The sequence below is a fragment of the Dama dama genome, chromosome 11 (assembly GCF_033118175.1).
Source record: "Dama dama isolate Ldn47 chromosome 11, ASM3311817v1, whole genome shotgun sequence".
Classification (NCBI taxonomy): Eukaryota; Metazoa; Chordata; class Mammalia; order Artiodactyla; family Cervidae; genus Dama; species Dama dama.
This window is the reverse complement of record NC_083691.1, coordinates 98519383-98532558: the sequence shown is the minus strand read 5'-3', so window position 1 is coordinate 98532558 and position 13176 is coordinate 98519383. Positions and strand designations below refer to the sequence as shown.

Below are 13176 nucleotides of genomic sequence, written 5' to 3'. Positions count from 1 at the left end.
TCTTGGTTGACTCCCTGGGCCCTAAAAACTTTCAGGGCACAAAATACGGTCATTGCATCTTCAAAAGCACAGTAATAAATATTTTATTTTTTTTTAAGTCTTAAAGGCTCAAATTTTGGTTACCGATGATGCCAGTGAATGGGTCCTATTACCCAATTAAAAAAACAAAGAACGTCACTACGAAAGGAGGGATGTTGAGGAGGACAAGGTCAGCCCTGCCCTGGATGAATGGCTCCCAGTCAGCTGACTATGGAATTTGTGCATCATAGCACTTTGTGGGTTTGAGGCTGGGTTCACACTTGAATCCTTAACAGATTTAGAAGCTACCAACTCTCCTGTGCTGTCTGTCCCAGCTAAATGCAGAGAACCACGCTGCTGGGAAAGTCAGAGAACCATGGGATAGAGTGGAGGTGAGTCAGCCTATAGCGGTTCACGCTCCCCCACCACAGGATACAAAACACACGAAATCACACCCATTCCTGAGGCTCCGCCAATGAAGATGCCAAGATATGTGTGTTACACGGCCATCAGCCTGTCACCTCTTCCCTGCGCCTAAGGGGTGCAGGGCGGGCTTGGAGTCCAGGAGATGGGCCACACCTTCCCCCGTGTCTTCTCTGCTTTCTTGTCCAGCTGGGAAAGCAGGTATGGGTGGCCCGCTGCCCTTTGACCTGCTCGTGGAGCAAGCAGGGCAGAATTCTGGAAGGAGTCATTCTCTGGCCTGCTGTGTGGGAACCCCTGCCCTGGGTGTGTTCACACTCAGCTATACCACAGCCCTTCCTCTGCCTTCTGAGAACCCACAGCCACACCCAAGTCAGGTAAATACTCCTTTTCCTGCTTCTGAACTCTGGTGCTGGAGAAGACTCTTGAGAGCCCCTTGGACTGCTAGGAGATCAAACCAATCGATCCTAAAGGAAATCAACCCTGAAAATTCACAGGAAGCACTGATGCTGAATTTGCAGCTCCAAAACTCTGGCCACCTGATGTGAAGAGCCAACTCATTGGAAAAGACCCTGAAGCTGGGAAAGATTGAAGGGAGGAAGAGAAGGGGATGACAGAGGATGAGCTGGATGCCATCATCAACTCAATGGACATGAGTCTGAGCAAACTCCAGAATATAGTGGAAGACAGGGAAGCCTGGTGTGCTGCAGTCCATGGGGTTGCAAAGAGTCAACACGACTGAGTGACTGAACAACAATCTGCCTTTGCAGGGGAGCTTCTGAGCTTCCCAGCTGAAGTGCTGCTGAATCTATTTCAGAGCAGTACAGAATCTGCAGAACTCCACCAAGGATGGCCCTTGACCAGGGCACTCAGACCCTCCGTGGGTACACAGGCAGGGTGTGGGTGTGGAACTGGTAATTCCAACTCCACCCACCCCACCAGGAGGCTGGTCTACAAGGGGAAAATGATCATCTGTTTCATCATTTATGCATTCGTGTAACACCAGTGATAAATATTTCATCATTCAGCCCACCCTATGGACTCAGATGGTGGCACTGTGAGTTATGTTGTTTGTATACAAGGAAAAAAGGCTCAGTTCTTCCTCCTGGATTTCAAAGTGGATAAGGGGCTTCTGGGATCAGTTCCCCACCTTATGGGGTCAGAGACACCTCTCCTGCTTGTCAAACTTTCCCTGCTGCCCCTGTCCACCAGCGCCACATCTCACATTTCTACCCCTAAACCAACAAACTCAGATGCAGGAGCCTAGACTAAATCATGTGTTACCACTCTCTTCTTGTGCTCACTCACGCAGTCATGTCTGACTCTTTGTGACCTCACGGACTGTAGCCTGCCAGGCTCCTCTGTCCATGGGATTTCCCAGGAAAGAATACCAGAGTGGTTGCCATATCTTCTTTCAGATCCAGGGATCAGACTTGCGTCTCCTGCACTGGCAGGCAGATTCTTTACCACTGAGCCACCTGGGAAGCCCCCATGATGACAGAAAGCAGACTCAAAGCTGTTTCCCTTTTTTAAATGGAATACCCGGTCTGGTCATCTGCTCAGACAGAAAAAAATGAGGTTGATTGTGTCAGATCTACAGCCACCATGGAAAATGTTCCCCAAACCATATCCCTGAATGAGACCTGAATTTCTGCTCAAAGAATGAAAATAAATACAGCCCAAGGACCAACAGTGGGTTCCAGGGAGCTGGCTGGAATCCCTCCGGGCTGCACTGAGCATGACTCGTCACGGGGAATTTTAGGGGAACACACACAGCGTCCACCAGAGTCCCCGGTGGCCCTGTGTGGAGGCAGGGGGAGGAGGGGGAGGGAGCCGGTGTGGCGCGGGTTGCACTTGCCTTTATGGTAGTGCCGGAACCAATGTCATGAAGCAGGGACATCTCTGGGGGGCTCCTGGGCAGACCATCATCCTCAGAGCTCATGCCGGCATCATCTCCCCGCTTGGTTGGAAGGCTCCCGGGAGGAGGAGGCGGCCCCATTTTCACATTGCACTGTATTTTTAACTAGATTGGAATAAAGAACATTTGCTGTAGTTTTCATCAGTGACTTTTCTCCCCAAATTCCCCTGCTGTAATTCCTTCATTCTGGAGGTATTTTTAACATCCTTGCCCAGGCCGGGGAACTAAATAAACTCAGTGTCTGCCACCAGTTCTCCCGCTGTCATCTTGAAAGTGAGTGGTTATAAATGAGAATGAGACATGGTCCAGTTGTAACTAACTGGGCGAGTCTTGGGAGAGCTGTGATGTGCATTCGATTAGGCTTTAAAATATATCAAGGAAAAGCACGCATCATTTTAAGACTTCCCAATGCATATCCGCTGCCCAGAAAAGTTTACCTGCAGAGCTTTAATCCGGTCGCACACATTTTCTTGGGAAAACACCCGCAAGGGCCGAGGAGGGTCCTGCCCCGATTCAGGGATGAAAATACTGTCGTGGGAGAGGGCCCGGCTTCCCAGAGTGCCCCTCGAGTCCCTAGAAAGAAAGAGGCGCTGTGACTATGGGTGTGCCCCCCGTCTCTCCCCCAGGGGGGCTCGGGATGAACATAGGGGTATGAGGGTAAGGGCACACCCTGCAGCAACCCTCTAGCCACGTTTAGTTTCCATCAAATACCACGGTCAACTATTAGAAGCTGTGTAGAGCTAGGAATTTTCCTGACATATCTGAAGGTGGTGTGAATTCTTTTCATTAAGGGGAAAACCAAGGTCTGATGAGGTGAGAAGTCCAGAACAGCAGGCCTGCAGAGAGGAAGGGCTGGCAGGGGGCCTGGGCTGCCTGGCGGGCTGTGGAGTGGGCCATGCTGCACGCCCGGAGAGGCTCAGGTCGTCCCTTGTGGGCGAGCATGCACTCCCTTGGGGGGCTGGAGGCCGTGTTTGCATAGGAGAATGAAGGCCTGCTGGACAGAGGCATGTGGTCCAGAGCACATCCCTGAATTTGAAATGAGGATTGGGGGCTTCCCGGGTAGCTCAGTGGCAAAGAATCCGCCTGCCAATGCAGGAGACATGGGTTCAATCCCTGGGTCGGGAAGATAGCCTGGAGAAGGGAATGGCATTCCAGTTTCTTGCCTGGAAAATCCCAAGCACAGAGGAGCCTGGTGGGTTAGAGCTAACGGGGTTTCAAAGAGTCACACGTGACTGGGTGACTAACAACAAAAGAACAGATCAGGAAGACCCTGCATGCCTCGCAGCAGCTAAGCCCTGGGCCACAGCTCTCGAGCCGGAGCTCCCTCCCAGGAGCAGCAACCACTGAGCCTGAGAGCCCTGGAGCGGGCTCTGCAGCAGGAGAAGCCACCGCAGCGAGAAGCCCGAGGGTGGCAACCCGCTCACTCCACAAACTAGTGTAAAAGCCCAGGCAGCAAGGAAGACCCAGCACAGCCGAAAATAAATGAATAAACAATTTATGAAATGAAAACCGCCAAGTGCAAAGCCACACCCCCCCACTACTGATGATGTTATTAGCGTGACTCGGCCAGTGTGTAGATGGCAGGCCTTTCGGGCGTCATCGGCACAGCCCCTTCCCCGGCCCCAGGCTCCAGGCTCCAATTGGAAACGGAACCCACAGGATGTTCACAAACGTCCTAAGAGGTTGTGGCAGTTCGTGTCAGACTTTCCTAGTGGCACTGGCAACCTGAACAATAGGTGGAAGGAGGTGACTCAGACGAGACGGAGAAGGAAGGAAAGCCCGGCCCGCAGACACTGCCATCTTCAGCACCAGCGCTGCCCCCCCACCTCGCCCTGGGCATCCTGTCCCCTGGGAGACCCTGGGGACTCCTGTGTGTGCCCTGCTCCACCACAGACCTAACTGCGCTGGTTGGTGATGTGAGACGCCCGGGCCCTGGGGCCCTGCGCGGTAGAGCTGCGATGCTTGCACCTGGGCACACCTCTTCGAGAGCAACAAAATACGAGGAAACGGCATGGGACTGAAAATAACTGCACGCATATGCAGCTGGGGCAAATTCTGGACAGAAGATACGAAGAGACCAGAAAACCCAACTGCTACTTCTGAAGAGAGGGGAGCAAGAGCAGGGGGCTGTGCATGTCCGTTGCACACAGCTCCAGCTAAGGGGTGGGCAAACCACCTAAGCCACCCCTCTGGCCCGACCCCTGGACACACCTCTACCCTCACCCCATATAAGGAACAAGTTCATCCCTTCTCAAGGAGCCAGCAAGCGAGAGAAACTATTGCTTGTTGTCATTTCCCCCTGTTTCAGCAGGGGCCCACGTAAAGCCTTGCCTGAATTTCTTCTCTGGCCTCTATTTCTATTGATTATGTTAAGTTGCTCAGTCATATCTGACTCTTTGCGACCCTATGAACTGTAGCCCACCAGGCTCCTCTGTCCATGGGATTTCCCAGGCAAGAATACTGGAGTGAGTTGCTATTTCCTTCTCGAAGGGATCTTCCCGACCCAGGGATTGAACCTGCATCCACTGTGTCTCCTGCATTGGCAGCTTGATTCCTTACCACCTGCAAAACCTGGAAAGCCCAAGGAGGCCAAGAACCCTGGTCAGTAACACTTCCCGCCAGCACAGTAAGTGTGTAAGTGCGGAACTTGAGGTTCACAAGTGTCCTCACATGTCTGGGAGAGAGTGAGGCCCAGTGAAAGAATCAGGAGGGCCCCTCTGCCAACAACTCGTCACAAAGGTCACAGGCACACCTGGGGCTCCCTCCCAGCCTCTGAAACCATAATCACTGCCCAAACACCTCCACTCTGCAAGTGACTAGAATTCGAGAGAGCATGGAAAAGACCCACCGTGAAGACAGAAAATGCCCTATGCTCAAGGCCACCGATGACAGCAGCATTTATAAACACAAAAGGCTGGAGACAGACCACATGCCCCCCAGTCGGTGGACGAATAAGCTATGGGACATCAGGTAAGAGATAACAGAGGCTCTGCAGGTGACCAGGGGGTGAGGCGCGTCCTTGGCTACAGGCGACACCAGAGCCTACGAAGGGAAAAATAAACATGAGCTGTGTTTATGGTGGGTTAGCTCTGAGTGGGAGCGGGGTACAGACATGTATGAACATAAGTGTGTTTGTGTATGTCTTTTAAAAGGCCTTTTGTTTTTGTTATTTTAATGTCTTGGCTGCACTGGGCAGCATGTGGGATCTTAGTTCCCTGACCAGGGCTTGAGCCTGCACCCCCTGTATTGGAAGCATGGAGTTTCAACCACTGGACCCCCAGGAAAGTTCCCATGTATATTCTTTCAAAAATAAAAAATGGAGGCTGAGGAACAAATGAATAAAAACAGTCTCCTTGGTGAACAGAACAAGATGGGGAGACAGGGTGCCAGAGTAATTACTTACAATTACAATTTTGTCTTTGAAACTATGTAAACATTTGGCATAGTTAAAAGACAAAACCAAACAAAAAGGGAAATCAATTGGTCTCTAAAACCAGAAAACAAACAAATCTAATTTTATATCAGGTTGTTGGCATAACCACACAGAGAAAAGAATGATTTCAAGAGACTTTAGCTTGATATCCAAGCGACTCTTCACTCTGCATCCATAACAGGATACATTCTAAGACCAAAAAACACAAAGACAGCAAATTTTAATTCTTATATTAGTAGCAATGCTGATTTAAAAAAAAACAACACAGAATGATCTTTATAGTATGTAACCTCTGTGTGGGGAAGGGTGTAATAAAATTATTATATGATGAAGAAAATAATTTTGTTAGTCTCATTAAGAACCAAGATTTCCAGTATTAGAGAAAAATGAATTCAAACAAAGAATTAAGGAAGTAAAATTTTTGTAAAATTAAATCTGAACTAGAAATATTAGTGAATTAATGATTTATTTTTCTCTCTTAAAAAAAAAAAAAAAACATTTTCTAGCTATATCTAGTGGAAAGGCTTAGAAGCAATGATAGCCGACTAGTCAATCCTAAAGGAAAGCAACCCTGAATATTTATTGGAAGGACTGATGCTGAAGATGAAGCTCCAATACCTTGGCCACCTGATGCAAAGAGCCGACTTGCTGGAAAAGACCCTGATGCTGGGAAACATTGAGGGTAGGAGAAGAAGGGGGCAACAGAGGATGAGATGGTTGGATGGCGTCACCGACTCAATGGACATGAGTTTGAGCAAACTCCGGGAGATGGTGATGGACAGGGAAGTCTGATGTGCTGCAGTCCATGGGATTACAAAGAGTTGGACGTGACTGAGTAACTGAACAACTAACAATCATCACCTCTGGCAGGCAAGCTGTGGTCTCTAAAAACCACTACACGCTAAAGGAACCTGTGAAGAAATGGCTGATTACAGGTCTAGTGCAGGAAATGTGCAAAATAATCTAAAATTTCTCAACAGGCAAGAAAGAAAAGAACCCTTCAGAAACAAATGGAATGTCAAAACATCAAAAGAACAAGGAACTAATCTGAAGTGACCCTCGGTACCATAAGATGGGATAATGTGAGCATAAAAATAAATAAAGAGTGGGACTTCCCTGGTGATTCAGTGTAATTCTAAGTCTAATATTATTAATTGGTAGTCTTATATCAGGCTTCCCTGGTAGCTCAGCTGGTAAAGAATCCACCTGCAATTCAGGAGACCTGGGTTTGATCCCTGGGTTGGGAAGATCCACTGGAGGAGGACATGGCAACCGACTTCAGTATTCTTGCCTGGAGAATTTCCATGAACAGAGAAACCTGGATTGACTGGTTGGATTTCCTTGCAGTCCATGGGACTCTCAAGAGTCTTCTCTGACACCACAGTTCAAAAGCATCAATCCTTTGGCGCTCAACTTTATAGTCCAACTCTCACATCCATACATGACCGCTGGAAAAACCATAGCTTTGACAAGACGGACCTTTGTTGGCAAAGTAATGTCTCTGCTTTTTAATGTGCTGTCTAGGTTGGTCATAACTTTTCTTCCAAGAAGCAAACATCTTTTAATTTCATGGCTGCAGTCACCATCTCCAGTGATTTTGGAGCCTAAGAAAATAAAGTCTCTCACTATTTCCATTGTTTCCCCGTCTATTTGCCATGAAGTGATGGGACTAGATGCCATGATCTTAGTTTTCCGAATGTTGAGCTTTAAGCCAACTTTTTCACTCTCCTCTTTCACTTTCATCAAGAGGCTCTTTAGTTCTTCTTCCCTTTCTGCCATAAGGGTGGTGTCATCTGTGTATCTGAGGTTATTGATATTTCTCCTGGCAATCTTGATTCCAGTTTGTGCTTCCTCCAGCCCAGCGTTTCTCATGATGTACTCTGCATATAAGTTAAATAAGCAGAGTGACAATATACAGCCTTGATGTACTCCTATCCCAATTTGGAACCAGTCTGTTGTTCCATGTCCAGTTCTATGCTTCCATGCTTCCATGCTACCATATCCATGCTTCTTGACCTGCATACAGATTTCTCAGGAGGTAGGTCAGGTGGTCTGGTATTCACATCTCTCTAAGAATTTTCCAGAGTTTGCTGTGATCCACACAGACAAAGGCTTCGGCGCAGTCAATAAAGCAAAAGTAGATGAGCACTGAGTGAGCATCAATAGGTATAAAAACCACCAGATAAGGGTTGATGGAGGGATCAGATAAGAAAGAACCCCTGAGTCCACGACTCAGTCTCGGCATCACCAGAAGTGAGACAAGCAGAAAGCAGGTGCCTAATGATGTGATGGGTCAGCAAGTACCAGCGCCATCTTGAATCCACCTCTAATTAAGTATCTAGATCCATCTACTACTTCACAAGAAATTCAGAGAATACAGGGATGCGATCAATCACAACAAAAGAAAACAAATGCAGATTGTGGGATAGTCTCCATCAGATCAGTGACATGAAACGAAGTGGGGAGGTGGGGTGGTGAAGTAAGATTGCTACACTGGGTTAGCGAAAAAGTTGGACAGGGTTTTCTATAGGGTCTCTTTTTAAAAAACTATTTGCTCATTTGGCTACACCTGGTTTTAGTTGCAGTATGCATGATCTTTAGTTGCAGCATGCAAACCAGTAGTTGTAGCATGTGGGATCTAGTTCCCTGACCAGGAATCAAACCATGGACTCCTGAATTCGGAGCATAAAGTCTTAGCCACTGGACCACCAGAAGAGTCCCTTCTATAAGAGCTTAAGGAAAACCCGAGCAAACTTTTTGGCCAAGCCAATAGATTAAGAGACTCAAGAAGCATAACCACGTTGACTCAATAAATGGGCATCAACTTTTTCAAATCTACAGGGTTTCACGTGGTTTGTCAGCATTAATGCACCTCGGTGAGTAGGACTTTTTTCTTCGTAAATTTGTTTTCTTTTCTTTGGCTGTGCTGGGTCTTTGTTGCTGTATGCGGGCTTTCCCTAGTTGTGGAGAGCATGGGCGATTCTTGAGTGGTGCGCAGGCTTCTCACTGCAGTGGCTTCTCTTGCCGCGGAGCACAGGCTCTAGAGCACGTAGGCTTCAGCAGGTGCAGCTCCCGGGCTCTGGAGTACAGGCTCAACAGTTGTGGCACACGGGCTTAGCAGATCTGAGGCACGTGGGATCTTCCTGGACCAGGGAACGAACCCGTGTCCCCTGCATTGACAGGTGGATTCTATACCTCTAAGCCACCAGGGAAACCCCGATAGTGGGCCTTTTTGCCCACAGTGATTGATGAGAAGTTTCTGCAAAGTCTAGCAGGCTCACGGACTCTTCACAGAGACTAAAGAGCACCTTTAAGTTTTTGTCTCTTATGCTGTCAATTACTCCATGACATAGAAACCAAGAATATACCACGGGGAAAGGACAGTCTCTTCAGTAAACAGTGTTTGGAAAACTTGGACAGTCGCATGCAAAAGAATGAAACCGGATCACTATCTCACACCATACACAAAAATCAAAATGGATTAAAGGCTTGAATGTGAGGCCTGAAACTGTAAAACTCCTAGAAGAAAAAATAAGGAGTAAGCACCCTGACATCTGGAAATGAGTTTCTGAATCTGACATCAAAGCAAAGGAAACAAAAGCAAAAACAAGCAAGTAGGACTACATCTCATTAAGTAGCTTCTGCACAGCAAAGGAAACCATCAATGAAATGAAAAGGTAATTTACTGAAGGGGAAAAAATATTTGCAAACTTGTATTTGATAAGGGGATAATATCCAAAATAGTAACATTTATAAAGGACTCATATAACTCAACAGCAAAAACCCAATCCAATTACAAATGAGAAGATCTAAACAGACATTTTGTCAAATGTTTGGCCAACAATAGTTGGCCAACGGGCAGGTGACAAGGTACTCAACATCCCCAACCATCAGGGAAGTGCAAATCAAAAACAAAGAGACATCACTTCGTCTATGAGAATGGCTTTTACAAAAATTAAAGGAGAGAAGTTATAGTAAGGATGTAGAGAGAAGGGAACGGTTTTGCACTGTTGCTGGGTAGTCGCTATGGAGAACAGCATAGAGGTTCCTCAAAACGTTAAAAGAATCAACAGAACTATCATATGATCCAGCAATTCTGCTTCTGGGTATTTATCTGAAGGAAATAAAAACAGGATCTTGAAGAGACATCTGAACTCCCATATTCACTGCAGCACTATTTACAACAGCCAAAACATGGAGACAACCCAGGGGTCTCTCAGTGGGTGGACGGATGAAGAAGGTGTGATACAGAAGTACAATAGAGTATTATTTATTCACGAGAAGGAAGGACATCCTTCCATCTTCAACAACATGGATGGGCGCTGAAGGCATTAGGCTGAGACAGGTCAGATAAAGACAAATACTCTATGACTTCACATGTGGAATCTAAAAAAGAAAGCAACCCATTCCAGTATTCTTGCCTGGAGAACCCCATGGACAGGAGAGCCTGGTGGGCTATGGTCTACAGGGTGGCAAAGAGTTGGAAACAACTGAAGTGACTTTGCAAACACAGACACAAAGATTAAACGGTGGTTACCAGGGGCTGGGGGGTAGGGGGAACAGGGAGATGTTGTCAAAGGGTACAAACTTCCAGCCATAAGGTGAGTAAGTTCAGGGGCTACAGCACAGCTGGTGCAGCATGATGATTAAAGTTAATTATACCATATTATATACTTGAAAATTGCTACGAGAGTAGATCTTAAACGTTCTCACCGCAAAAGAGAAATAGTAATTAGGTGACGTGATGCAGGTATTACTGAATGCTATGGTGGTGATCATTTGGCCACGTGTAAGTGCATTAAATCAACACAGTGTACACTTTAGAACTCCCACAGTGTTATCTACCAGTGATCTCTCAGTAAATCTGGGATAAAAAAAGACAAGATGTTGTCTCATCTCTGCTTGCTGAGCCTCATCCCTACCCCACAGCAAGCTTCCTCTTCTAGCAGCACTCCAGGGAGCCTCCACCAGTCACGGACTGGCCCCAGCCAGGAGCTGAGAACACAAAGATGAAAAGCGCACTGTCCACGGACGCTAGCGATAGAAGATGGACAAGTGGACAGGTCATTTCAGCCCAGCTCACCCCTCCAGCTATGCTCTCGTTTCTTGTCTGCGTTTTGGTGGAGAGACAGGGTGTGCGGGGGCGGGGGTGGGGGGAGCAAGTGTTATAATGTCCCTGGGGCCGGCCCAGTGAAGACATGTAAAAGTGAGCAACATTATAATCTCTGGCTCCCTGAGCGTCTGGAGCTGCCTTTTAAAAATGCGTGCAGAGCTCACTCTTCTCAAGCTACACGTGGGTGCTTCTTGCTCCCCGCCAACACCAGGAAAAACACTCAAAGACAAAACTCTAATCGCTCCTCTTTAGTCATTTGGTGCCACCAAGTGGTCAGTGTTATTTCCGTACCCGTGTGCAAAGTTGCTTAAGTTTTGTCTGACTCTTTGTGACCCCATGGACTGTAGCCCTGCAGGTTCTTCTATCCATGGGATTCTCCAGGACAGGAGATACTGGGGTGGGCTGCCATGCCCTCCTCCAGGGGAACTTTACAACCCAGGGATCGAACTCACATCTCTCATGTCTCCTGCACTGGCAGGCAGGCGGGTTCTTTACCATTAGCGCCACGTGGGAATGGAACACTAGTGTAATTTCTACTCCTTTAGAGATGGGTAAGGAGACAGTGAGGAGGGAGGAGACGGGACCCTTCCCAGGGACGCTGGAGCCGGTGACCCCGTCTCAGTAAGGTCTGTGAACCAATTCCAGGGTCATTATGCCTCCCGAAGAGTTTTATTCTCAAATTAAGGTGCCAATGTTGTTTAAAAGAAACATAAAGTCTGACAAGGCAACAAATCTGTTGTTTTTTTTCCCCTCCTTTTACTCACAGAAATAACTGCTAGAATAATTGAAGCATATGCATTGTAACTATATTTTGATGAAGTACAAGTTAGGAAATAAGGATTTCTTCACTAGACTTTCCCATATTTCACACCAATTGGTTTTGTTCTTCCTAACAATGTTTTTTTTTTTTTTTTTTTTTGCAGGGAGGGCCTTCCCCTGTGGCTCAGCTGGTAAAGAATCTGCCTGCAGTGCAGGAGACCCTGGTTCCATACTCCGGTATTCTTGGGCTTCCATTGTGGCTCAGCTGGTAAAGAATCTGCCTGCAATGCGGGAGATCTGGGTTTGATCCCTGGGTTGGGAAGATCTCCTGGAGAAGGGAAAGGCTACCAACTACAGTATTCTGGCCTGGGGAATTCCATGGGCTGTATAGTCCACAGGGTCGCAAAGAGTCAGACACGACCGAGCAACTTTCCCAGATTTTGTAGAGAACAATGTTTTTTGGATGATTTTTCCTAAGAAGTAAAGTAAGAAGCCTTTCCCCCTACTCCTCTCTAATGGAAAATTTTCTTATTCAGTTACTCAAGGTTTAGGCTTAGAGAGATGTATTTTTCTGGTATAGTATCCAGGTCCTCAAAAAGAGTTTTAAGTCAAATGAAATCAGGGATTACATCCTAATCTTGCCACTCTGAAGAGCAGGACACCGGGCGGATTTTCTGAAATTTCTCCCAGGCTTGGTTTGCTCACTGTTACCTCCTCTCCTATATTTATTGCAGACTTTTAATACGTACACACCTGGCACAGAGAAGGTACCCAACAATCTTCCCCCACCAACTTTCTGCATCCCTATGTACAAAAAGACAGAAAACATCACTTCTATGGAAGAATCTCAAACATCTTCTGTGGAATTATTTAGGAGGAGAGTGGGCTCAGAAGTCCATCATGACAACAAGCCTGAGTTTTTGGGTCCTCCTGTGTCTTCCTCTGTTCCCTGGAACACACAAGCCTGAAGGACGGAAAAGACAACTTACTCCAGCTCATCCTCTGAGTCGTAGCCCACTGGTCCCGACTCAATGGCCATGACCTCGTTCTTCGCCTGGCTTTGCTTCCAGGTGCTACTTCCTGTGGAAGAAGACGACTCCTTTCTCTTCTTCTTCCCAAAGAACTTCTTAAACGTTTTGAATTTGGACTTTTTCTTTCCTATGCAGAAAGAATGCATATAAGTATCTGCCAAACATGGATGAGATGTGTGTGAGGAGAGAAAGTAAGATTTCTGTCCAAACGTCAATTATTCTCTTCCGATAAGTCCTTTTCCCACACAGGAGGACACGAAGCACAGAGCATACCATTTTTGCACACCTGAAAACAAATCTTGAATGAAGGAGTCAAGAAAGCTTTGGAGAATAATCACAGAATCAAAAGCACAAGAAAATTTCCTCTTACTTGAAATGAATCATTTTCAACATGTCTTTCATTTCCTTGGTTATTAAATTTATTCTTTTTTAAAATTTATATTCCTCCTTCCCAAACTGATCTATTTATTTTTATCCCTCGGCC

At 46.8% G+C, this 13176-nt stretch overlaps 1 protein-coding gene and 1 long non-coding RNA gene across 3 annotated transcripts in view; one reads left to right on the top strand and one right to left on the bottom strand.

Moving 5' to 3' along the window:
• CRACDL (CRACD like) overlaps nt 1-13176 on the bottom strand; it is a 67542-nt gene that overhangs the window by 25176 nt on the left and 29190 nt on the right. For both annotated transcript variants that reach the window (XM_061155948.1, XM_061155947.1), the window contains exons 3-5: nt 12651-12819; nt 2794-2929; nt 2297-2461 (exon numbers count right to left, since the gene is read on the bottom strand). In XM_061155948.1, coding sequence (XP_061011931.1) covers nt 2297-2461; nt 2794-2929; nt 12651-12819 — 470 coding nt within the window. The remainder of the gene's footprint in view (nt 1-2296; nt 2462-2793; nt 2930-12650; nt 12820-13176) is intronic.
• Nucleotides 4866-12793, top strand: LOC133065168 (uncharacterized). The gene is made up of 3 exons (XR_009694864.1): nt 4866-5326; nt 11826-11929; nt 12396-12793. It is a non-coding gene; the product is annotated as an uncharacterized LOC133065168 (long non-coding RNA).